General features: G+C 36.0%; 1 protein-coding gene across 2 annotated transcripts in view; it reads right to left on the bottom strand.

The window, feature by feature from the left end:
• runx3 (RUNX family transcription factor 3) overlaps positions 1 to 27,742 on the bottom strand; it is an 82,118-nt gene that overhangs the window by 3,445 nt on the left and 50,931 nt on the right. The window contains exons 6-7 of one of the 2 annotated variants that reach the window (XM_077731433.1): positions 19,940 to 20,083; positions 12,229 to 12,303 (exon numbers count right to left, since the gene is read on the bottom strand). In XM_077731433.1, the coding sequence (XP_077587559.1) occupies positions 12,229 to 12,303; positions 19,940 to 20,083 (219 nt within the window). Of the gene's footprint in view, positions 1 to 12,228; positions 12,307 to 19,939; positions 20,084 to 27,742 lie in introns of both variants that reach the window. The other variant, XM_077731432.1, reaches the window with a different exon arrangement.

The following is a 27,742-nucleotide window of genomic DNA, read 5'->3' as shown; positions in this document are numbered from 1 at the left end:
ACTATGTAGTTTTTTTTAAAGTAAAAAAGTCCTACTATACTATGTCGTTTTTTAAAGTAAAAAAAAGTCCTACCATACTATGTAGTTTTTTTTTAAGTAAAAAAAGTCCTACTATACTATGTCGTTTTTTAAAGTAAAAAAGTCCTACCATACTATGTAGTTTTTTTTTAAGTAAAAAAGTCCTACTAAACTATGTAGGTTTTTTTTTAAAGTAAAAAAGTCCTACTATACTATATAATATACTACTGACTAATCTTGGGGAGAGGTGGCCCAGTGGATAAGTCATCAGTTTTCCACCTCTTTGGTCTTGGGTTCAAATCCAAGTGCAAGCAAAAATTTTCCCAATATTATTCAGGTAAATGAATGAGATAAAAGTACAAGTACTACTATCTACTCCCACAGGGTGGTGGCCTAATGGTCAAGTCATCAGTCTGCCACCTATGAGGTCCTGGGTTCAAATCCCAGTGCAGGCAAAGATTTTCCCAATATTATTCTGTTAAAAAAATAAGTAAAAATGCCTAAGTGTATAAGTATATAAATGTTCAGTGGTGGATGAAGCATTTTGAGTAAAAAAATGACTAAGTGTTTCACCTGATTTCCTAGGATAAAACGTTTCAACACCCATGTATAAGTGGGGCACGAGTTGGTGTTGTGGGTTGCACACTCGCCTTTGCACCGAGAGAACGTGAGTTCGCTTCCCGGTGTCGGCGGTTCACTGACCAAGCAAGCGGTCGAGGGTCGGCCGAAGGCCGACCCGAGAACGCCTTTCGCACATACAGGTCCATCAAGTGTCTTCCGAACTGCCGAAGGCAGTTCGGAATATAACCTTTTGCTGAAAAGTATGACTAAGTGTTTAATATAAATCAAAAAGTTTTTCCTTTTTTTTTTCTTCTCATTCCATTTTCCAGACTACTTGGTCCGGTGATCAGCCAAAGGTCGACTGCGGGAATCGAACCCAGGTCTCCCAGATGGGAGTCCAGTGTTCTAACCTCTGCGCCACCAAGTGGTTTACACTTTTCTTTGTAATCATTTCAGTGTCATGACAAGAAATCCACAGAAACAACTAAGTGAAAAAGTGTCCCAACCGGGATTTGAACCCAGGTCTCCCACACGAGAGTCCAGTGATCTAACCTCTGCGCCAACCAAGTGACTACACTTTTCATTGTAATCATTTGAGTTTTGTTGAGTACAAGCCCACAGAAACAACTAAGTGAAAAAGAGTCCCGGCTGGGAATCGAACCCAGGTCTCCCACACGGGAGTCCGGTGATCTAACCTCTGCGCCAACCAAGTGTCTACACTTTTCATGTAATCATTTGAGTTTTGTTGAGTACAAGTCCACAGAAACAACTAAGTGAAAAAGAGTCCCAGCTGGGAATCAAACCCAGGTCTCCCACACGGAAGTCCAGTGATCTAACCTCTGCGCCAACCAAGTGACTACACATTTCTTTGTAATCATTTCAGTGTCTTGAGAAGAAGTCCACAGAAACAACTAAGTGAAAAAGTGTCACAACCGGGATTTGAACCCAGGCCACCCAGATGAAAGACAGGTGAGTGAGTTAACCACTACGCCACAATTTGGCTACACTTTCCATTGTCATAATAAAAAAAGCCTTACTATACTATGTCATTTTGTAAAGAAAAAAAGCCTTACTATACTATGTCATTTTTTAAAGAAAAGAAGCCTTACTATACTATGTCATTTTTTAAAGAAAAAAAGCCTTACTATACTATGTTGTTTTTTTAAAGAAAAAAAGCCTTATTATACCATGTCATTTTGTAAAGAAAAAAAGCCTTATTATACTATGTCATTTTGTAAAGAAAAAAAGCCTTACTATACCATGTCATTTTGTAAAGAAAAAAGCCTTTCTATACTGTCATTTTTTAAAGAAAAAAAGCCTTGCTATACTATGTCATTATTTAAAGAAAAAAAGCCTTGCTATACTATGTCATTATTTAAAGAAAAAAAGCCTTACTATACTGTCGTTTTTTCAATAAAAAAAGCCTTACTATACTATGTCGTTTTTTCAATAAAAAAAGCCTTACTATACTATGTCGTTTTTTCAATAAAAAAAGAAGCCTTACTATACTATGTCGTTTTTCAATAAAAAAAAGCCTTACTATACTATGTCGTTTTTTCAATAAAAAAGCCTTACTATACTATGTCGTTTTTTCAATAAAAAAAGCCTTACTATACTATGTCGTTTTTTCACGAAAAAAAGCCTTACTATACTATGTCGTTTTTTCAATAAAAAAAGCCTTACTATACTATGTCGTTTTTTCAAGAAAAAAAAAGCCTTACTATACTATGTCGTTTTTTCAAGAAAAAAAGCCTTACTATACTATGTCGTTTTTTCAATAAAAAAAGCCTTACTAAACTATGTCGTTTTTTCAAGAAAAAAAAGCCTTACTATACTATGTCGTTTTTTCAAGAAAAAAAGCCATACTATACTATGTCGTTTTTTCAAGAAAAAAAGCCTAGTATACTATGTCGTTTTTTCAATAAAAAAGCCTTACTATACTATGTCGTTTTTTCAATAAAAAAAGCCTTACTATACTATGTCGTTTTTTCACGAAAAAAAGCCTTACTATACTATGTCGTTTTTTCAATAAAAAAAGCCTTACTATACTATGTCGTTTTTTCAAGAAAAAAAGCCTTACTATACTATGTCGTTTTTTCAATAAAAAAAGCCTTTCTATACTATGTCCTTTTTTCAAGAAAAAAAGCCTTACTATACTATGTCGTTTTTCAAGAAAAAAAGCCTTACTATACTATGTCGTTTTTTCAAGAAAAAAAGCCTTACTATACTATGTCGTTTCTTCAAGAAAAAAAGCCTTACTATACTATGTTGTTTTTTAAAGAAAAAAAGCCTTGCTATACTATGTCATTATTTAAAGAAAAAAAGCCTTGCTATACTATGTCATTATTTAAAGAAAAAAAGCCTTACTATACTGTCGTTTTTTCAATAAAAAAAGCCTTACTATACTATGTCGTTTTTTCAATAAAAAAAGCCTTACTATACTATGTCGTTTTTTCAATAAAAAAAGAAGCCTTACTATACTATGTCGTTTTTCAATAAAAAAAAGCCTTACTATACTATGTCGTTTTTTCAATAAAAAAGCCTTACTATACTATGTCGTTTTTTCAATAAAAAAAGCCTTACTATACTATGTCGTTTTTTCACGAAAAAAAGCCTTACTATACTATGTCGTTTTTTCAATAAAAAAAGCCTTACTATACTATGTCGTTTTTTCAAGAAAAAAAAAGCCTTACTATACTATGTCGTTTTTTCAAGAAAAAAAGCCTTACTATACTATGTCGTTTTTTCAATAAAAAAAGCCTTACTAAACTATGTCGTTTTTTCAAGAAAAAAAAGCCTTACTATACTATGTCGTTTTTTCAATAAAAAAAGCCTTACTATACTATGTCGTTTTTTCAAGAAAAAAAGCCTTACTATACTATGTCGTTTTTTCAATAAAAAAAGCCTTACTATACTATGCCGTTTTTTCAATAAAAAAAAAAGCCTTACTATACTATGTCGTTTTTTCAATAAAAAAAGCCTAGTATACTATGTCGTTTTTTCAATAAAAAAAAGCCTTACTATACTATGTAGTTTTTTCAATAAAATAAGCCTTACTATACTATGTCGTTTTTTCAAGAAAAAAAGCCATACTATACTATGTCGTTTTTTCAAGAAAAAAAGCCTAGTATACTATGTCGTTTTTTCAATAAAAAAAGCCTTACTATACTATGTAGTTTTTTCAATAAAATAAGCCTTACTATACTATGTCGTTTTTTCAAGAAAAAAAAGCCATACTATACTATGTCGTTTTTTCAAGAAAAAAAGCCTTACTATACTATGTCGTTTTTTCAAGAAAAAAAGCCTTACTATACTATGTCGTTTTTTCAATAAAAAAAGCCTTACTATACTATGTCGTTTTTTCAAGAAAAAAAGCCTTACTATACTATGTCGTTTTTTCAATAAAAAAAGCCTTTCTATACTATGTCCTTTTTTCAAGAAAAAAAGCCTTACTATACTATGTCGTTTTTCAAGAAAAAAAGCCTTACTATACTATGTCGTTTTTTCAAGAAAAAAAGCCTTACTATACTATGTCGTTTCTTCAAGAAAAAAAGCCTTACTATACTATGTTGTTTTTTCAAGAAAAAAAGCCTTACTATACTTTGTTGTTTTTTCAAGAAAAAAGCCTTACTATACTATGTCGTTTTTTCAAGAAAAAAAGCCTTACTATACTATGTCGTTTTTTCAATAAAAAAAGCCTTATACTATGTCGTTTTTTCAAGAAAAAAAGCCTTACTATACTATGTCGTTTTTTCAATAAAAAAGCCTTACTATACTGTCGTTTTTTCAATAAAAAAAGCCTTACTATACTATGTCGTTTTTTCAATAAAAAAAGCCTTACTAAACTATGTCGTTTTTTCAAGAAAAAAAAGCCTTACTATACTATGTCGTTTTTTCAATAAAAAAAGCCTTACTATACTATGTCGTTTTTTCAAGAAAAAAAGCCTTACTATACTATGTCGTTTTTTCAATAAAAAAAGCCTTACTATACTATGCCGTTTTTTCAATAAAAAAAAAAGCCTTACTATACTATGTCGTTTTTTCAATAAAAAAAGCCTAGTATACTATGTCGTTTTTTCAATAAAAAAAAGCCTTACTATACTATGTAGTTTTTTCAATAAAATAAGCCTTACTATACTATGTCGTTTTTTCAAGAAAAAAAGCCATACTATACTATGTCGTTTTTTCAAGAAAAAAAGCCTAGTATACTATGTCGTTTTTTCAATAAAAAAAGCCTTACTATACTATGTAGTTTTTTCAATAAAATAAGCCTTACTATACTATGTCGTTTTTTCAAGAAAAAAAAGCCATACTATACTATGTCGTTTTTTCAAGAAAAAAAGCCTTACTATACTATGTCGTTTTTTCAAGAAAAAAAGCCTTACTATACTATGTCGTTTTTTCAATAAAAAAAGCCTTACTATACTATGTCGTTTTTTCAAGAAAAAAAGCCTTACTATACTATGTCGTTTTTTCAATAAAAAAAGCCTTTCTATACTATGTCCTTTTTTCAAGAAAAAAAGCCTTACTATATATACTATGTCGTTTTTCAAGAAAAAAAGCCTTACTATACTATGTCGTTTTTTCAAGAAAAAAAGCCTTACTATACTATGTCGTTTCTTCAAGAAAAAAAGCCTTACTATACTATGTTGTTTTTTCAAGAAAAAAAGCCTTACTATACTTTGTTGTTTTTTCAAGAAAAAAGCCTTACTATACTATGTCGTTTTTTCAAGAAAAAAAGCCTTACTATACTATGTCGTTTTTTCAATAAAAAAAGCCTTATTATACTATGTCGTTTTTTCAAGAAAAAAAGCCTTACTATACTATGTCGTTTTTTCAATAAAAAAGCCTTACTATACTGTCGTTTTTTCAATAAAAAAAGCCTTACTATACTATGTCGTTTTTTCAATAAAAAAAGCCTTACTATACTATGTCGTTTTTTCAATAAAAAAAGCCTTACTATACTATGTCGTTTTTTCAATAAAAAAGCCTTACTATACTATGTCGTTTTTTCAAGAAAAAAGCCTGACTATACTATGTCGTTTTTTCAAGAAAAAAAGCCTTACTATACTATGTCGTTTTTTCAAGAAAAAAAGCCATACTATACTATGTCGTTTTTTCAAGAAAAAAAGCCTTACTATACTATGTCGTTTTTTCAATAAAAAAAAGCCTTGCTATACTATGTCGTTTTTTCAAGAAAAAAAGCCTCACTATACTATATCGTTTTTTCAATAAAAAAAGCCTTACTATACTATGTCGTTTTTTCAAGAAAAAAAGCCTTACTATACTATAACGTTTTTTCAAGAAAAAAAGCCTTACTATACTATGTCGTTTTTTCAAGAAAAAAAGCCTTACTATACTATAACGTTTTTTCAAGAAAAAAAGCCTTACTAAACTATGTCGTTTTTTCACGAAAAAAAGCCTTACTAAACTATGTCGTTTTTTCAAGAAAAAAAAGCCTTACTATACTATGTCGTTTTTTCAATAAAAAAAGCCTTACTATACTATGTCGTTTTTTCAAGAAAAAAAGCCTTACTATACTATGTCGTTTTTTCAATAAAAAAGCCTTACTATACTATGTCGTTTTTCAAGAAAAAAAGCCTTACTATACTATGTCATTTTTTCAATAAAAAAAGCCTTACTATACTATGTCAATTTTTCAAGAAAAAAAGCCTTACTATACTATGTCGTTTTTTCAATAAAAAAAAGCCTTACTATACTATGTCGTTTTTTCAAGAAAAAAAGCCTTTCTATACTATGTCCTTTTTTCAAGAAAAAAAAGCCTTACTATACTATGTCGTTTTTCAAGAAAAAAAGCCATACTATACCATGTCGTTTTTTCAAGAAAAAAAGCCTAGTATACTATGTCGTTTTTTCAATAAAAAAAGCCTTACTATACTATGTAGTTTTTTCAATAAAATAAGCCTTACTATACTATGTCGTTTTTTCAAGAAAAAAAGCCATACTATACTATGTCGTTTTTTCAAGAAAAAAAGCCTTACTATACTATGTCGTTTTTTCAAGAAAAAAAGCCTTACTATACTATGTCGTTTTTTCAATTAAAAAAGCCTTACTATACTGTCGTTTTTTCAAGAAAAAAAGCCTTACTATACTATGTCGTTTTTTCAATAAAAAAAGCCTTTCTATACTATGTCCTTTTTTCAAGAAAAAAAGCCTTACTATACTATGTCGTTTTTTCAAGAAAAAAAGCCTTACTATACTATGTCGTTTTTTCAATAAAAAAAAGCCTTACTATACTATGTCGTTTTTTCAAGAAAAAAAGCCTTTCTATACTATGTCCTTTTTTCAAGAAAAAAAAGCCTTACTATACTATGTCGTTTTTCAAGAAAAAAAGCCATACTATACTATGTCGTTTTTTCAAGAAAAAAAGCCTAGTATACTATGTGGTTTTTTCAATAAAAAAAGCCTTACTATACTATGTAGTTTTTTCAAGAAAAAAAGCCTTTCTATACTATGTCCTTTTTTCAAGAAAAAAAAGCCTTACCATACTATGTCGTTTTTTCAATAAAAAAAGCCTTTCTATACTATGTCATTTTTTCAATAAAAAAAGCCTTACTATACTATGTGGTTTTTTCAATAAAAAAAGCCTTACTATACTATGTAGTTTTTTCAATAAAATAAGCCTTACTATACTATGTCGTTTTTTCAAGAAAAAAAGCCATACTATACTATGTCGTTTTTTCAAGAAAAAAAGCCTTACTATACTATGTCGTTTTTTCAAGAAAAAAAGCCTTACTATACTATGTCGTTTTTTCAAGAAAAAAAGCCTTACTATACTATGTCGTTTTTTCAAGAAAAAAAGCCTTACTATACTATGTCGTTTTTTCAATAAAAAAAGCCTTTCTATACTATGTCCTTTTTTCAAGAAAAAAAGCCTTTCTATACTATGTCGTTTTTTCAAGAAAAAAAGCCTTACTATACTATGTCGTTTTTTCAAGAAAAAAAGCCTTACTATACTATGTCGTTTTTCAATAAAAAAAAGCCTTACTATACTATGTCGTTTTTTCAAGAAAAAAGCCTTACTATACTATGTCGTTTTTTCAATAAAAAAAGCCTTACTATACTATGTCGTTTTTTCAAGAAAAAAAGCCTTACTATACTATGTCGTTTTTTCAAGAAAAAAAGCCTTACTATACAATGTCGTTTTTTTCAAGAAAAAAAGCCTTACTATACTATGACATTTTTTTAAAAAGAAAAAAAAACACTTGTGCATTTCAGCAAATTTACACAACAAAGGATTAGGTCATGTCTGTCAATATTTGCCATACAACAATCAAAACATGTTTTTCCTCGAATCAACGTCTTGTGATTTTTCTTTGGCCTGTTAATGATAATTTCTAGTCTTTTCCCACAGCCTCTGAAATCTGACTGATCTTCAAAGAAGCACAACACAACACCTACATGTCTCCACTCCCTAAAAATACAGCGTCGTTCGTCATAAAGGATTCCGTCTTTGGCCGAGCTATGAAAAGCGGCTTTGTCAGCAATGACGGATGCTTTGTACAAACACAGACGGCTTGTTGGACAGTTGTGTGTAACTCGTGGGGAATCCGACTCAAGAGGCAGACACAAAGACAACAAAGGAAACGGTAAAGACCCAAAACAAAAGACGTCTCAAGACCCCAAGACCTGCCAAATGTGTCCCACATTGACCCCAACAGATGACTCAAGTCCGACTCTAGTAAAACCAGAACCAACTTCCAGATGTGGTTTCATTGTGAAAGCTAGATTGTACCTTAACATTTTAACTATAATAAAAGCATTTCCAACATGGCTGACGTCAACAACATTTTGACACATAATAAAGTACTATTGTCAACAAGTAAAGTGTCCATTTTTTTGCTGTTTTCATGAACAATTTTGTATTTTTTCAATTGCTTACCTTTTCATCATGCAAAAAACACCTAAACTTGTAGAATCAATGCATAAACATATTCTCAAGGATACTAATCAATCTCAAAAACTATAATAAAAGCATGGGGGATGCGTAATAAAGTTCTATTGTCAACACGTAAAGTGTCCATTTTTTTGCTGTTTTCATGAACATTTTGTCCTTTTTTTCAATGGCTTACCATGTCATCATGTAGAAAAAAACAATGCATATATTTGTTTCGTGATAAAAACAAATATTGCCTTTGCCTCATTTAGTCAAAAGTCGCTAACAAAGTTACAAAAAAAAATGTTTTTGCAGAAGAGTTTGATCTGAGACGATTCAAATTCTCACCGTTGCCCAACTTGTTAAGTATGTTAATTTTTTGGATGCAGGCAATATGGCCATTCGCCATAACTGTAAACGCCCTGAATGCAGTTGTACTCATAATAATAGAGTTCCTCATACCTTGATAACACCTGCCGTTAATACACACACAAAAAAAAACTGGCACACATTCACACTGACGGATGTCATTTGCTTGTCTGCCTTTGTGGCTTTCATATGTCCAATATGCCCACATGACTGCAAGTGTAAAATATGGATTTGAATGGTAGAAAAAAAGGGATCTTGTATCAAGGGGAAGCAAGCAGTTGCATGCTTCAGCCCTGAGGGGAGAATATGCCACATTTGCGTGCCACGCGCTTGTTCAAATGTCTTTTCCCCATGTCTACAGAACTTTTCACATAAAAAAAAAGATTCCTTTTGCACTTTCCAATAGTCCTGCCTTACAATTTTTGTAGTCAAGTCATAGTGGGGGCTGTTTCTTTTTCCAGAGCCTACCAGGCGCTGAAGTTGGTATCTAATTTCACGCAAGGAAAAATTCGAGCCTTCAGCTGCTGTTGTTTCGGGGCGAAGTAGAGTCAGCCCACTAATTCCTACCGGACTCCCTAAAAAGAACTCCCGTCTGTCTCTCTTCATCTTCCCGTGTCTGAGCTATTTTTAGTTTTGAGCGAGCATGATTTTGAGCAAAAAAAAAAAAGGCGGCTCCGATGAATGGAGTCGGTGAAAAAACCTGTCGGCTAAATTCAACCACTGCCTTCTTTCAAGGGAAACTAAACTAGACACGTATCACAACATCTTAATAGGCTTGTGCATTCTCAAAGCTCTTGGCTTCAAGCCCAAAGTAGAGCTAACTACCACCCAAATAGCTCACCGGCACATTAGCTCCCTCTAGAGGAAGGTGCCTACGTAAACAGTCTCGGAACGGAACGGGAAAAATTTTGTAGTCTGTCTTTTCTCTGTACAAACCGCGGTGCATATTTTCCTGCTCCCACCCATTATAAGTACAGCCTTGGCTGTTGTGGCTGTGGTAAGTGTGGTGTATCGTTGGCAGAGAAAAATCGACACCAGTAGTAGCTGCTTGTAACCTCCGCATCCCTTAAACCACACATGATCTCCATTAGGGCTCATCTGAAATGTGTTTGCAAGGACAGGCAAGGAGATGGACCCCAGAGGGGCTTGGGCACAATCCAAAAGTCTGTGATGTTCACAAAAAAAAACGACTAGCAAGGAACCAGAACTAGTAAATATATATATATATAGACTTGGTTTAGAACACAGTGTTCCATTGCACTTTTCTTCTGAAGAATAGCAGCACAGACTTATTTCATTTTTTTTGGGGGGGAGTTCTTGGCCTCTGTTTTTGCTTAGATGAAAAATAAGACCACTAGTTCATAGTGAAGCGTGTAACCCAGATTGGAAAGGAGGTTTTTGACTTATTTGCTTCTGGGGAAGAAGAAAAGAAATGTTTTTTTTGTGTGTGTTCGCACTAAGGCGCTGTTGGGAAGGACCACATGTTTGCGGGATGGTTGACAATTTTGACTGTGACAATGTGGATGGCTTGCAAAAGGGAAAATGCAAATTTGGGGAGCTCACCTGTGATATGTTTACATAGGCTCGATGCAAACTGTGACGGACAAGCAAATTAGTTGAGGGAAAGTCGTGAGAGTGGAACGGGAAGCATTTTTAGATCGTTTTCTAACGCATACTTTTCTTACAATGAAAAAATGTTGTACTGTACTGAGTTTTTAACGACAGTTGTAAGCTCAACCTTATATTGAAAGGCTTTTTAAAAAAAGTAACCATGTATAGTAAGGCTTTTTTCTTAAAAAAAAAAAAGCGACCATGTACTTTAAAAAAAATGACAATGTATAGTAAGACAATACAAATCTTTTTCCTCATACTTTTCTTACTCCCTATGCCAAAATTGAGTTTTTACGACAGTATTAGAGGTCCAACCTCCTATCTAGGGTTAGCAAGTTCCTCTGATTAACTGGTTTGGGTAGCTTGAAACTTGCCTGCCGTAATAAATGCAATTAATGCTGATAAGTGGGTGTGGATACCGCGATGACATAGCGTTTCGACCCAGGACAGCCAAGTAAACACAAATGATCTCCGATTGTTTATTCAAGTTTGAATGCTCGCTTGAGGCAAATGCATAATGTTGAATGCAAATGATAGTCATGTAGCGCAAACCATTTTGGATGATGAAAACAGCTCATTCATTCATCCCCCAAAACAGGGCTTGCTTTATATTAATATTAACCTCAAATTGTAATTTACTTGTTTATTAGATCCTCATGTTATGCTTCCCACGAGACATAGTGTCATCTCGTTGTTTTTTTTTGTTCAATTGGTCAACAAAAGTATTTGTAGGTTTGAAGTTTATCCTGTTTTGTCTGCGTTTTGGTCATAAAAAAACGGGGTGTTTTGTGGCACTGTGGTTTGCGGTGAGTTCGAGGACAAATTAGGCTTTTTTTGACACAAGTGAGAAAATCTAAAATTGCCGAGAAGCAAAATGAAAGAAAGAAAGGAGTGGGCGGAAGAGATGAAGAAGAAGAAGAAAAAAAATAAGACAAGCAGGGTGGCGGCGTCCTAGGAATGTTCCGGGTTGTTCGTGGGCCCTACGGGCAAAAATGAAACAGACTCCAAAATTGTCAGAATGGCACACCCTGTGTTGTGCCCGCCATTCCAGTCTCGACTATAATTCTTGCTTTTACTCCTCTGGCCATTTTTTTATTTTTTTTTTAATTGGGATGGAATTTAAATTTATATTTTAAAATCTCTGATTTTATAAGTGATGCTTCTGGGCTGTGCAAATAGTTTTTTTTTGTAGGTATCTAGCGTTGATCTTGACTCACCTTCCTTTCGTAACATCATTTAAAGTTAAGTTGTGTGTACGTATTTTTGCTATGGTATATTAGTATTTTTGAAAGGGGTTAGAGGCTTTTTTTAAAAAAATGAGCATGTATAGTAAGGCTTTTTCCCCAAAAAAAATTGACCATGTATAGTAATTGTTAAAAAATGACCATGTATGGTAAGGCTCTTTAAAAAAAAATTACCATGTATAGTAAGGCTTTAAAAAGAACATGTATACTGTATAGTAAGGCTTTTAAAAAAATGACAATGTATAGTAATTGTACAAAAAATGACCATGTATAGTAAGGTTTTTCCCCAAATGTCCATGTATATTAAGGCTTTAAAACAAAAAAATACCATGCATAGTAAGGCTTAAAAAAATATCATGTATACTTTAGAGGCTAGTATTAAATATCGAGAAAATTAGGGCAAGTCAATGAAAAATATGCCTCTACTTGAGACAAAAAATCCAAGTTACAACACTACTTCTGAAACCAATTAGTTTAGTAAGTAGAGGTACCACTGTACAGATATGGGGAATCTTGAAGAGTTCTTACCAGGCCATGGTCTGAGGTCCTCTTCCACTTTGCATGTCTTCAGAGAAGGAGTGTCCATCTGATCTTGCCACAGAGCTGCTGAAAGACAAAATTGGTATCAACATGACATGAGATTCAGTAAATCATTATTTCAGAATTTTTTGCAAAACCATGCGTAGGTGTTGTACAGTATGCACGAGGTGAGGAAGTCGACCTTTGAGCAATATAAAAAAAGCTCAGTCTGGGGAAAAAAAATCCGTCAAACTGTTTTGGCATGCAGTGGTTTGGACATTTGTCTTCCTCTCAAAGACGGACCTCTGCTGACTGAGCAGTGGGCAGTGATGGCTAAGTTTTTACACCAAAGTGAGAGTAGCCTTGGAGAAAACATGGCTGATGGATGCTTGGCAGATATTTTAGGGTCTTGCAGGTGAGACAATGGCGTGGCAGTGGAAAGCGAGGAAAAAGCCGGGCTAGTAAAACTGTCAAGAAGCAAACGTGGTGGGAGGACACGCTGGCCCAACGCGTGGGACCCTGCTTCGCACTCAACGTCCACACCGCAAAAGGGCTGACACAAACAGCTTGTGTTTGCTCTTGGTCTGAAATGATGCATTTGAGTCAGGTCGGTCTGAGGAAACCTCAACACACATAACTATCTTTGATATCTAGTCTATGGAAAAAGTATTGGAGCGTGACAATAATAGGTAGTGAAAAAGAATTGGAGAATTTCTCAAAAATCAGCGAATGAACCCGTGGGGAATGTTTGCCATTAAAGTACAAGAGTAGATACTGTCCCATCCACCACTAAAGGATGCCAAATTGAAGCATATAATTTCAGTATGGGCGCCAAATTGAAGCATATCATTTCAATATGGGTGCCAAATTGAAGCATATAATTTCAGAACATGTTTGAAGTGTCTGAGATCAATGTATCACTTCATGAGCAGTGTTTACAGCTTGTTAATCTTAAGCGGAAATAAATAAAAGTATCACACTTTCTGCCATGTGAGTATTGCCCATGTGCTCATCGAACTGTTGAGATACAAATGAGGCATGTCTGCGAGGGTGCTGGAGCCTATCCAGCCAACATAAGGCTGCTGATACTTATAGTAGTAGACAGTATCGATACTAGTATGGAACACGACTTGCACGAACATTTCTTGGTGATTACATTGCTATGGCAAGCTAGTAAACCTGCTGCTGTGTCAATTAGGGCCAATAAGAAGAAGGATTTGGACCTGGCATGATGTTCACCACATCGGGTTAGATCCCCGCTTCCCTTTAGCTTCCTGTTCAACGTACAAAATCGGCACTAAAGCCCACAATGGCAAATTCTTACATATAAATGGCCTTATTCAGACAGACTCTCAAGCAGCTGGTGTGATTTGCTCAAGAAAATAAACATTTCCTTCAAATATTTTGATTGGCCAGCAGACAACATCAATAGCAGAAGTACAGATTACCCCTGTTAATAAAAAAAGGCCCACCCCTGGGTGGAGCCTATAGGGGGGGTAGCTATATAGGAAACTACATGGCTAATAGGGCACGATAAGCCTAGTTTTGAAGAAGAAGTAAATAAACCATGATAGTTCTTATGGGCAACGAATGGGAAGACATTTGAGCCAAAATGGTGACCATCCTCATGACTAAGGAGTCCGCGATGCCTGACAGATATGAACCGTGTCATTGAGAAAGAGTCAATGCCGGTCCTTGTGCCGGCTTCCTCTTTCACTTAGGCCTTAGGCGTCTGGGCAACGAGAAAATGCCAGAGCGTTAGCTGGCGAGAAAGAAAGACGCCAACCGGGAGAAAAAAAACGTGCGAGAGATGGCCTTGGCTCAGCTATGTCGGACATTTGATACGTCTTTTGAGCCCTCACTTAAAACGCGAGTAAAAACAAACCCGTGGGCTGAAAATTTGGGAGTTCTTGACACAGCCACCACCCCCTAAACCCTGGCACTTCCTCTTCCCCCCGCCCCAGACTCAATAGAGACCGTTCATAGTACGCTATGTAGTTTCTATAATTGCTGAAACGTAAAACTCACTCTTACCCTGATGTGAAATTACAACTTAGACAAAGAAAAGAGGCCCGAAAAAACACAACTAGCTCTCACTTTTCTACGTTTTTAGAAAAAAAATGCTCACCACAAAAGAGGCTTCCATTCACATCACAAATAAACTTTATAGCGACCATTGACATATTAAATAAATACTTTTAAGGACTCGTTTTGGTAGAGCTGGCCTCAGATGGCACGTTTCCTGCTGAGGTTTGGCAGCCATCTTCTAACAAGATGACGGACGGCTACGCATTTAAGTCCACGCCTTAGCTACCTGATGGTGCAAATTTCCTGTCTCGCTCATGCACCTAATTGGCTGATCATGTCACTCTAGATGTGGGAATTACTCTGAGGGTTCTTGGCTACGGTGGTAGTTGAGCGCCACCTCCAATATGGGGGGCCAGTCGGCTTGTTTATGTGGAGTAAACACTGTGGTCACTGTGGACGAGGCAGGAGGGGCTTGCTTATGTTAGCCTTGCTTCTCCATCAAACAAGATTTTCTGGAATCTGGTCTAGAGGTAATAGCTTGAGCAAAATGCAATTTAACCATGTCAGCCATGCTTTCACCTATTTCGAGAACTTTTTTGATGGAAATAGCCATAAACAATCCATATTTTTTTAAATGTTAATCCTTGAGAGCCATGTTCCGACTTTAAAAGTCAACATATATGAAAATGAGTAACATTTTTAGTCATTTTACCACTTTTAAAGTACAAAAACGCTCTGAATTCTTTTAAAAAACATTGGTAGATTGATGCTAATTAATGAGTATCAATGGGAAAATTTATTGAAAACAGTGTAATGAAAAAAAATGATTATAAGGCATTGGGGGTAGTGTCAATGCCATAATACTAACGTAACGCTCCTATTACTGCGCTTTCTCACCAGCAGTTTCCATAGTTTACCTCAAAGGTTAGTGGAGAGCCATATACACCTATCAAAAAGCCATATGTGGCTCCAGAGCCATAGGTTCCCTACCCCTGGTCAAAGTCAAGCCAACTAGATCTGACCTGGGTCAGATGGATTTATTTTTGGCCCAAAAATAGGCACAACCTTGGCTTTTTTAATGACCAAAGGGTTAACATTTTTCACCATTTTTTTTTGTACAATTTCTGCATACATGTTTCACAACATTTTTCCAGTCCTTATCAAAGAAATTGTCTTGAACGTATTAGATTCTTCAGAGAGAAACAGGCATGTACAGATGTTAAAGGAAAACCATGGTAAATGATACTAACTCAAAAAAGGGCCTGGATTTTCTTTTGGATTTGAAATAACTATGTTTCCTCTTGTAAAAAAATGTTTTAAAACCCACAACTGATTGTTAGAAGCTTTGCCAAAGGCGTGTTGAGTTCATTTTCTGAATTTACCGTGAAAGAAAACCTGCAATCATTTCTACTTGGATGAAAATGACATTGTAAATCTAACATGTTTAATTAAGTACTAGTACTAGTATTTATCCCAGGTTTCTCAACAACAACTTCAAAACAACATTCCTAATGTTTTTTTTCTTAAACCAACAAACGCAAAGCTTAAAACTTTTTAAAATACCATTTTTTTTACTAAACAGTAAAGTAAGTCCGTAGCGAAATGTGAAAATGATTAAGTGTTACCACCCTTAGACACATTTAGACGTAGACAATCCAGAATAACAATTTAAATCGTCAGATGTGCTTGACTGCACGAGTCAAACCGTGAATTTCAAACCGCACACACACAAACACACCCTCTGCGTTTCGCTCGGAATGAGCTACATGTCTAGCAGGCTTACCTGCAACCGCAAAAGAACAAAAACAAGCAGTAAGCGCAAAGTCTGCCAAGGTACAGGAATCCTGTTACTGCATGCACTGTAATGAGCTCTTAATTACCCTGTCTGTCTGGGAGAATTGTGTACAAGTTCCCTTACTGCCATAAAACTGAAGAGGGTTTAGTTTTTTTACACAACCTATAAGGCTACATTAAATTAGAATATAATCATTTAATACAATGGTATCTCTACTTACAAATTTTCCAGGTTTTTCTAGCAATTTTTGTCTCAGGATACAAAAAAAAGTTCCTAGTTACCAAATTAAAACATAATTTAATAAGATTCTGTATTTATTTTGACATTGTAGATCAGGGGTAGGGAACCTATGGCTCGGGAGCCATATGTGGCTCTTTTGATGGGTGTACATGGCTTTTTTTAAATCATAATTTTGCTTCATTAGGCTCTTCTGTATGCATTCTCTCATTGATACTCATTGATTAGCAATAAAATCATAATTTATCTTCATTAGGCTCTTCTGTATGCATTTTGTCATTGATTAGCAACATTTAAATAAAGTTCTCAAAATAATTCAAACTTTTTTTGTACTTTCAAAGTGGTGAAATGAATAATAAATGCTCACATTTTCATGTATTTTTACTTTTAAATTCTGAGAAGAGCTCTCAAGGAATAATGTTTGAAAATATGAATTGTTTATGTCTCTCTTTGTCAAAAAAGGTTCCCACCCCCTCTTCTAGATTATTTCCCACTCTGCTGGCTTCCCATTGGCTAAAGGAAGAATAACTGACTAGATAATATTGCCCAACTTGACGAGGAATGCCTTGTGCATTTTAGGAAAATGATGTAAAGTCGTCAAAAGCAATTGTGGTTGGATAGATATTCCACTAAATGACACATGATTTGAAGTAGTATGTTTACATGCGTATGTTTACTCAGCTTTCACTCGCATTGGATGTCAACTGCATCTCTACTTGAGAAAAATCAAAGTGACAAAACCACATCTGGAAGCACTTCAATTTATAAGCAGAGGTACCACTGTATATCTCCATTTAGCAGATGTTTGAGAAACACTATTTCCACTAAAGAAAAAAACTTGAGCCAAAAAAAAAATGATGCAAGGAGACTTTAAGAGTAGACATTAAACTCCAGTTTTTAACATCGATGATTCAGACAAGCAAAATAGCGAATAACATGTCTGGCTGTCTGCTATTTGTTTATATGTAAACGCCTCCTTTAAACGGGTTTGAAGAAAACATAACTTTAGGGTTTCAACTTGTAAAAACTGCTCCGGCTCTAGTCATCCTCATACTCTGATTAAAAATACTTTATTCCTAGACTTCTGTACTTTATATGAAACACCTACACCAGGATAGTTATTCAAACCCAACAATAACAATGAGTATCCAATTCAAAGGCGTAACTAAGGTTAAATACAGCAGCTACAAAGAAGGTATAAAGTTAACTAACTCCTATTGGGTAAAAAACTAGTTTTACTATTACACTTGTGTCTCATTATGATAACACTTTAAGACGAAAGTGGGCGGTTTACAGGTCCTTTGTTTAACTATTTGACAGCGCTTGTCCTGTGGTATGCCACCATCATGCTAATACCACATATTAAGGCGTGTGTGTGGCTTTTTGTAGCCGTTCCCTTTCACTGCTTGTAAAAAAGGCCTCCAGCCTTCACAGCAAGTGAGGCTGTTCTCTTCCCTCTAATGATGATTATGCTTCAAGTGTATATATTAACGCAATGCCCACAAGCCTTTTTATAAGAACAAATCGTGTGTGGCTTTGGAGTTGTGTTAGAACTAGTGTTGCCGAGATAGATAGGACGTTTAAAACATTTTTGGGGAGTTTGTTTAACATCTTTTTCTATATTCATTCATTTTATACACTGCTTATCATTGTCAGGGTCATGGGTGGCTAATAGTTTTTTCATTTAACGTATTTACTCGCGTATAAGCCGCGTCTGCGTATAAGCCATACCTTTATAATAGCCTTAAAATTGAATTTGATAATTTTTGTTGTATAAGACGCCCCCTGATTCACAAATTTGCTTATTTACGGTTTTAATAGGGAGTAGAAATGTCTTAGTTTGAAGGAAACATCTTTAAAAAAACATTAAACATAGTATTTCCGAGATATTGTCTAATTTATGCGCATATAAGCCGTACTCTTGATTCAGTCATAATTTTTTGGAGCGACAAATACAGAGTAGATGCAAAAAAATAGTCATACTAAATTACTGGACGCTAAAATGAATTTGTCAACCAGTGGTGCAGTGTTCAATTTCACCTGACTACGGTACAGGCAGCGTGGGTTTGATTCCTTCTTTATGCATTCCCTACAACTGACTAAAACAAATCTACGATTTCCTGGCAACCAATTCAGAGCCTACAGTTAACTTCCATAAGCTCCATCACCCCCCTCCCCTCTTGTAATCAACAACTATACAGAAAACAAATGAATCATAAAACATCCTTACATGTACTGTAACACAGTAGTGTTTGTTTTCCTGATAAATCAGTTTCCATGTTTTGTGTACAGTACAAGCTGTACAAGAGATCTGCATTAACATCAACATGGAGTCTCAGGGGGGGGGGGGGGGGCACGTGGGAGGTGTACAAAAGTCCTCATGTTATCCTTAGTCAGCTACCAGATACTGCAAAACCGACAGCGCGAGTCCATTCTGGTGACTCAGTAAGCGTAACACAAGGCCAAAGAGTGGTTTACGATAGGCGTAGATAGGACGCCGCTCACCCACGCAAGGCCCCGCGTTGGCAAACAGGCGCCCCTGAACATGGCAACCTGCTGATCTCAAAGTAATGAGATTCATTAGCCGTCATGAGAACTAAAGAGTAGGCGGGTTAGAGGAGGAAAGCAAACGCTACGTGTTTAGTCTACGTGAATCCAGTCGTGGAATCTTGTTAAAGAGTCTCCGGTATATGACGGAAGGGCGCACAGTCATCTTCACCCACGCAGCTGTTCACAGTGTACGTACACGTCGCAGTACCTAAGTCTGAGGGGGAAGAGTAGCGAGCCCCCATTGGTATTCAGTTCGTCTGAGAGTGACGTGATTGCCAAGGTAGCGAGTGGCTGTTACATTCCCGAGGCTGTCCTGCGTGGGGAGGAGAGGCCAACCTAGGCAGACACGCCAATTTGGAGTTGGCAGAGGTTGCCGTAAGCACCTGCCCGCCGACGCAGGGCATGTGGGGACAAAGCGAAGGCGAGATTGCTATGATTGGAGAATGGGGGTACATAGGGAAATTGTGTCTTGGAATGGGTAGACTTTTTGGATTGGATATTGAGTTCAAGGTGGATAGAGGGATGAAATATGTTTAATAAAAAAGAGAGAAGTAATAATGGACTTTTCTTTTGTTTTTGTGATGTTTTTATATAAATTGATTTTTCTTTAAAAAATATTTAATCTTTTTATTTGACAGATTGTTTAATAGTAATTAATAATGACTTTTTTTTCTTTTATTTTTATATGGATTATCATTTTAAAAATATTTCCGTCTTTATATTTGACAGCTTTTTTTTAACTGTAATTAATTTAAATCCAGTAGAAATATTTATTTAAAATTCTTATATTTTTTCTCATAATTAATTGAATTTTCATGTATTTATCTATTGTTTTTTAAATGTATTTTTTCCTTTTTTCACCAATTGACATTTTAAATGCTTATTTTAAATGGATTCTTTAAAAATTGCTCAGTTTAATATTCTTTTGGCACATTTTAATATTTTAAAATATTGAAATCTTTTGTCTTAACATATTTTTTCCATTTCCTTTTATTTAAAAAGGATTGCCTGTCAGCCATTTAGAAAACAAAGCGTCCCTCCCGTCTTGTTGAACGGCAAACAAACAACCCTTTTTCATGTATTAATAATATCATGTACATCATTACTGACCTGGTGTGGAACTGAGGTGGCTTTGTGGGAGTGGCCGAGGATTATTGTTGACCGGACCAATTCGCATACTTCGCTGGTAGCGCTCGATTTCCGACAGCCGGTCTGAAAACTGCTTCTGGGAGTCTTCCATTTTTACTCTGTGGCCTAAAAGACAAAAGTTACACACAATAAGAAAAATCATTCCAAAAAACCTTCTTGTCAAGTGTCAAATTCAATTTGTGATCCATATTCATCACAACCAGACCTCATAATTCAAAACACAATAATAACTCCATACCACTTTAAATCTGAATCAGTCACAATGGACAATGTCACCATGTTTTCAACCTCCAAATGCAAAAATATTGTCACAAATGTGGCAGACCTTGAAATACAGACTCTAGGTTGGCAAATCCGCACCTGCAGTCGTGTCATATAAAGATAACGATATAGACAATTCTAGAAACATCTTTCCAAGATGTTATTTTCTTCAAACTGTACACAACAAGGCGATGACAACCCCAAGACTTACCGTATTTCCAGGACTATGAGGCGCACTGCATTATAAGGCGCACCCTCAATGAATGACAAATTCAAATTTTTGTTCCATATATAAAGCACACTGGATTATAAGTCGCCCTGTCTATTTTGGAGAAAATGTAAGACTTTTAAGTGCGCCTTATAGTCATGAAAATACTTTAGTCACTAGGAAACACCCACACTCAAACTAGAAACGTCTTCCCGAGATGTTATTTTCCTCAAACTGTACACAACAAGGCAATGACAAACCCTAAACTTACCGTATTTTCCCGACTATAAGGCGCACCACATTTTAAGGCGCACTGCATTATAAGGCGCACCCTCAATGAATGACACATTTGAATTTTTTTCCCACATATAAAGCACACTGGATTATAAGTCGCCCTGTCTATTTTGGAGAAAATCTAAGACTTAAGTGCGCCTTATAGTCGTGAAAATACGGTAGTCACCCAGACCCAAACTAAACACCATCATTTCCATCAACACCAGCCGTCATAACCATACCAAAAACCCCGAAAGACTAAAGCGCCCCTTCCCCTTCGCAAGAAACCTCTTACAACGGCTTTTAACTCGCATGTCGGCCAACACGAAGACCGCGCGCGGCCACTTTACATTTATCTGGACACACCTTAAATGTCCGAGTCCGGATGAGGGTTATTCCCCCTAATGGGAGGAAGAGATTTTAATGTAACTATCAATGCGGCAAAACGGCGTGTGTGAAGCGGCATGTATACATTCTGTGGTTTTCTCCTTGGCATCTCTGCAGACTGGCCTAATGCGAAGTAATGGCCGGATTTGAATATTTTATCACTATATAAAGGGGGCAAGGCAGACGGACCGATATGGATTTTGCCCGCCCTTTCTCTCCCTGACCCATGGGCAATATATCTTCACTCGGAGGCTGACCCTTGGGTAAAGTTTCCTTTCGTTTACCGCTATGTCCATTTGGTGGTCCCCCCTCTTTACTAACAATATAGAAATATTAAGCCAGCCATACATACATGTGCAAAGTGTTGTGTGTTGGATATTGTGTGAAGTGGGTTTAGGTCCTTATTTTTTTAAATGCAAGCCCCCACTATGTCTCCGCCACAATGAGTGTGTGTTTGAAAAAGAAAGCCTTGCTAATGACTCAAGTGTCTGAGCAGACATGGCAGTTGTGTTTATTTTTTGGGGATTTGATTCCACTCACCAGGCCAGGACAGGCAATCGGAGACACCAAATGGACAGAATTACAACTAGTGTTTATTTGTTTTTTTTTGTTTTTTTTTGCAGTCTTTGAAGCACTTTCTCCAAAGTTTCATAACGTCACTGCAAATTATTTTGAATGTGTGTCAGATTTTAATATGTGGATTTTCATGATAAACCCTAAGCCTAAAAGTTTAAAAAATGAAAAACTGTTCTTCCTCTGGCCAACATGCACCCTCCCACCAATTAATTTCTCACTACTGGATATCCAATCAACTTATTCATACTCATACCTGTCTAAACAAATAAAATAAATATAAATATATATATGAATATATCAATGCAAACTTATTAAGTAATACTATTACCATCATACAGTATTTGTTTTTACACATGCAGAATTTTATATGTGGATTTTTATGATGACACCCCATCTGAAAACCAGCAAAAAAACTAAAAAACTGTTCTTCCTCTGGCCAACATGCATCCTCCCACCAATTAATTTCTCACTACTGGACATCCAATCAACTTATCCATATCTGTCTATAAAAAAAAATCAATAAAAATCAATGCAAACTCATTAAGTAACCCTATTACCACCATACAGTAGTTGTTTTTACATGCAGTTCTCTTTAATCGGACCCCACAAAGCAAGGCCGGAATGCCGCCTCCGCCTCACCCCCCCATCCCACACGCCCCCTCACATACTCTGACACATGCACACAAACATCCACACACTGTCTGTCACCCACACTGAGGCTACTGTCTAGTCTGGGGTGGGGGGGTTGCTGCCAGAGGAGGAAAGCCTCCCAAAAATAGCCGCAATATGTGTCCTTGTGTTGTTATTAAGAGATTTACACCATCTCAGAAGGATCAGGTCAGGGAAATGATACATCCCAATGATCACTGGTTTTTCGGGGGTGGGGGGGATAGGCGCCAATTTCTAAGGCCGGGAAAAGAAAAAGGATAATTGGACAGTTTTTGGAAGGCCACAAGAGGAATAGTTTGTCTATTTAGTGATCATTCAAGCTGGCCGCAAGCACACACTTCCAGGGGAAGGTGAGTGGAGGGTGAGTGGGAGATATTTTGGTGTGGGGGGGGACCACAGACTTCATTAGAATGACGCCTGGAGCTCATTAACACGAGGGCCGCAGACGCTGTTAACACCTCTAATCAAGCGGGGAGGTTGCGTTAAACGGCCCCTCTCGTTCACCTTCTCAAATGTTTGCCCAGACTCTCTCTCGGCTGGGGCCGACCTGCCAGCAGACCATTTCTGTCTACTTGGACGCTTCCTACTTGGCTTTAGATTTTGTCAAAACACACACATGAATTGAGGATACATGCTTTTCAATGGAATTTCAGTTTTGAGGGAGTGGGAGAGAATAGAGGTTATATTTGAATTGATATTTAATATAAGGCATTGGTGGAATATATTGGTACGTATATGAAAGTAGAATTAATGGGGGAAATACAGCTAAATAGAACAGGTTAAATTAAATGTACATTTAAAAGTGAATGAATTATACATTTTGGTTTTACAGATTTTTTTCAGGTAGTGGGAAAGAATAGAATATGTATATTTGTATTATATAGGTATATAAAAGTATAATTAAAGGGAAAAACAACTAAAAACAACAGACTAAATTAAAAGCAGAGCAAAAAATGAAAAACCATTAAATAAAAATAAAAAATATGGTGTAATCTAGTAGTAAAAGAATAATTAGATGTATAATAATGGTTAAAAAAAATAAAAACATAAAAATATGTTCATATATATTTAAATTAAATATTGTTCAGCCAACCAGTTAAGATTAGACTCATTATAATTCAAATCAAAATTAAAAAAGCTATAAAAAAATATTTTCTTTTCCGGACACTCCTCTCCACCCCAAAATAAATAAAATATTCCTTTCAAGTCTCAAGATTACTTCACACATAAACCATTCTAAGTAAGGCTGATGACTCTTGTCATAGTAACGGGCGTGGCCTTATCTAAAAATATATCAAAAAGAATTATTCTCAAGCAACCCACAACATCCCAGCAAAAGAAAAACAAAGTGTTGTTGCTAACGAGCTCATCCAAACTCAAAGAGCTAAAGACACGTGGCTGACCTCGACGTGTCTTTAGCTCTTTGACCCCAGGAGTTGAAGCCACGGTTTGACTTCTACTCTGCCGGTGGCTTGCCCGAGATACACAACGGCCCCTTTTCTGAGGGGTTTTTGTGGTGGGATGAATATTTTATGTGTCAGGGTGCACTTAGGAGAGAATGCCCTGTTTTTCTTGCTATGATATCATAACCACAAGATAGAGCTGGGAGACACATGAGGCCTAAACAGTGGCGCTCAATATGTAGCCAAGCAGAAATGGATGTTGTAGATTTACTAGCCTCCTTTTTCAATCATCTGAAAGCATTAGGAAAGTCTATGAAGAACAAATAAAACACTTGATATAAAATGTCTGGTATTAATAATGTACTGCCAAGAAGGAATAGGCGTGTTACTTTTGTGAGTGTTATATTTCCTGATCAGGTTTTATCTTGGCTGCAAAATAACTTCCTTTCTAGAAGTGAGCGTTACATGTTTAGGGGCGGGGATGCAAAAAGTTGCTTTTCAGAAGACGGGTTTTCAGTTTGTCGTTAGCGTGTGTTTGATTCAAATGGATTGGACGTCTTTTGTCGTCAATTTTGGTAAATGAGTTTGTGTAGATGGCTTTTTTTGTTAATATTAAAACATTTAAAGTAGGATAAGGGTTACTTTTTAAGTGGTTCCTATACACGATATGATTTAGGCTAAAAAATATTAAAAAACAATACACCAATTTTTTGCATAAGTTATATTTACTATTCACAATTTAATCATGGGAAAATATTTAACTCTATTAATCGATAGTCTAGACAATTTGTAGTATAATTAGATAAATAGACAAATAGATTGTCTATTGGGAAAACCTGGATTAATTTTAAAACTCATGCAATTAATTAAGATTAAAATTGATTTTGGTAGGATTTTTTAATAATGTTTTTTTATGTTTATTGTAATTTCAGGCAGGAAAGGATTAAAAAAATAAACCCAGATATTTAACACTATTAATCGATGGTCTACACAATTTTCAGTTCAGAATCAGTTTTTTAAAGGGCGCCCCCAGATAGATGGCGCCCTTGGCGGTTGCCCATATTGCCTATAAGGAAAACCTAGATTTACGTAAAATTTGTAGGATTAATTCAAATTAAACTTGCTATTAGTATAAGTTTTTGGTAGTGCTTTTTGATGTCTATTGTAATTCCAGCCAGGACTTGGTTAAACACAAGCCCCCATTTAGTCAGATGCTTTTTTCAGGGGCAAACTGAAACTCTATCTGAACAGCAAAGGGCAATACGTGCTTTGGCCCCTACCCAAGTAGACTCCGAGTATATCTGAAGTGTAAATATTTGCATTTGCAATATAAATGGAGCCGATAGGCAGCAGATAACAGTTTCGAATTGAAGTGGAGCTCCCGAATCGCACGTTGAAATGAAAGCTATGTCTGGAGCGCGGCTGGCTTAATCGGAAATATATCGCATTGCTATTTACAGACATTTTGTGCCAAGAGTTGCCTTTAAAAAGGCTCAGCTGGGAAACACCACCACGGCAGCTTTGTTCAAAGTGGAGCAACAGTTGAAACTTCCGTTTCGGAGGAGGTTTCGACATCTGTCGAGTTAAGTCAAAGAGCAGCGCACCTGTCTTTCTTTTCCCCAGGCTTGGTCCAACCTCCCCCTTGCTGGTGTTTCCCCCTTTTTGGCTTAAATTTACCTTTTTTGTTGTTTTTTAATGCTTTGGCTCCAAGTGGATTGTATATTTAGGTATTTCCATCAGGGTAAATCAAAGTTCTTGTTTTGAGGCTGACCCCGAAGGATGTGGTTTTTAACCCTGGCTTGGTGATTGTGGCTGTCTCGTCTAGAGCCTTAAATGAGTCCACACTTGCCGCATGGTGACTTGGTTACGCAACTCGCGGCCTATTTTTTGAAAGCCAATTGCTTTTTATTAAAAGTGGACCAAAATGTAGGTTATTTCACAATTGGGCGATGAAGGCGCATTTTTTAGCTTAAAAAAAGATCGACATGTGGTAAACTAGTTAGTAAGAGGTTGGATCGTTACAAAAAAACTTCTACTACTAGCGATAAATTCATTAAAACAGGACATCATCAGGAAATGGTGAAAAGTACTATTTTTTTAAGCTGTCGGCCATCTTGGGTAAGGCAACCAGATAAAAACATGATCTTAAAACGTACATAATGCACAGCATTAGCACATTATTTCTTAGTACTCCCTGATGACCTCATTCTAGTACCTTAGTAGTACTTACCGTATTTTCACAACTATAAGGCGCACCGCATTATAAGGCGCACCCTCAATAAATGACACATTTTAATTTTTTTCCCATAAATAAAGCACACTGGATTATAAGGCGCACTGTCTATTTTGGAGAAAATTTAAGACTTTTAAGTGCGCCTTATAGTCTTGAAAATCCGGTAATATTAACGTCTAATGATTTTTATGTTTGATTGTTGTAGTTTTTTGTCAGTATCTCCTCCTTCTTCACCATAACATTGCGGTCCCTCAAGCAGAAGCGCCTCAGTCTCAAGGGACAAGCATAGTGTGAAAATACCCTCCCATCAACGGAAGTTGCTACACTCGACTTCATGAGCAAAGCGCTTGGCCTTCCTTTTCTGATAAAACGATAAAGTTCTAACTACTAAATTTGTGGGCGGAGAGAAAGACGACTCTACGGGGATGCAGGTTGAGGCACGCCAAGAGAAGAAGAGCGAACGGGGGTGCTAAAATGCACCCAGATTGCCCACCAACACAATCAAACCCATAGGGTCAATTACTATTAACCAACTACTTCTTGGGCTGTCAGTGTATAAAATAAGTTAATGATAACTTTAACTAGCCCTGAAAGGATGAAATAAATATTCTTATGGTCTAGTTTTTAAAAGGGAGGAACTTAACGCACCGAAAAATGAGGCCTAGCTGCCAAACTGCGGTAAAAGAAAGCGCTGCAAATGTGAATTTGATGCCAGTCGAGGTGTCAAATGCCTTCTAACACGTTAGTGCATACATACTAACTCGCCCACAGCTTTGTACGCTTCTCCGGTCATGATAACCAAGTCAAGGTGTGAAATATCAAATGGCAACATTTTTCCACACTACAGTTAGAACTCTTCTTTTGTGGTATTTTTGCCAGAACTCCCCTCAATGTTTATAAATGACAAAAATACCTATTATTTAAAGCCTAAGGAAATAAATGTTCAATCCACATCAAGGTAGCACAAAAAGACCTTTCCTATTATTATAGCAGGTGCAAACTAACACTGGTGTCAAAGTGGCGGCCCCGGGGCCAAATCTGGCCCGCTATATCATTTTGAGCGGCCCCGGAAAGTAAATCATGAGTGCTGAATTTCTGTTTTAAAATCAAATTAACATAATAATAATAAACATTGTTTTAGATCTATAAAGAATGAATAGTTAGGGCTTTTGATTCAGTTATTTTAATCCATTTTTATATTTTTTTAAAAACTAAATATTATATCTAATTAGACATTAATGCAGCCCATGAACCAACCCGAGTCTGACACCCTTACCCTAACACAAATAGACCTACCAAATTTTATGACCCCCAAAAAACTCATTCCGACTCCATAGAACAACAAAAATGTACCAAAAACTCCATAAAATACATTCAAATACCAAATATCTAAAATAATCAAGGATTCAAACTCTAGCCTAAGATTTACACAGCACAAAACTAAATTATTACGACCTTCTATCATACAAAAAACAAAATTTTATCACCCATTTTAGTGCCAAACTACAACATCCGCCATATAAAAAAAAAAAAATTCTACACAACTAACATAATATGTAAATCAGTCCTGTAAACTTCTAATATAACAAATTTTTTATTTTATTTTTTTTTTGGTTAGGTCTCAAACGCCCCCCACATAGTGCGCACCATAGGCGGTCGCCCACATTGCCCAAAGCAAATCCTGGCCCTACCCCAATTCTGACTAACGCCTTGACTTGAGAAAACGGTTTATTGTCATAACACGACCAAGTAAA

The sequence above is a fragment of the Stigmatopora nigra genome, chromosome 13, assembly GCF_051989575.1.
Source record: "Stigmatopora nigra isolate UIUO_SnigA chromosome 13, RoL_Snig_1.1, whole genome shotgun sequence".
Taxonomy (NCBI): domain Eukaryota; kingdom Metazoa; phylum Chordata; class Actinopteri; order Syngnathiformes; family Syngnathidae; genus Stigmatopora; species Stigmatopora nigra.
The sequence above is the reverse complement of the archived record's forward strand: the minus strand, read 5'-3'. Positions and strand labels throughout refer to the sequence as shown.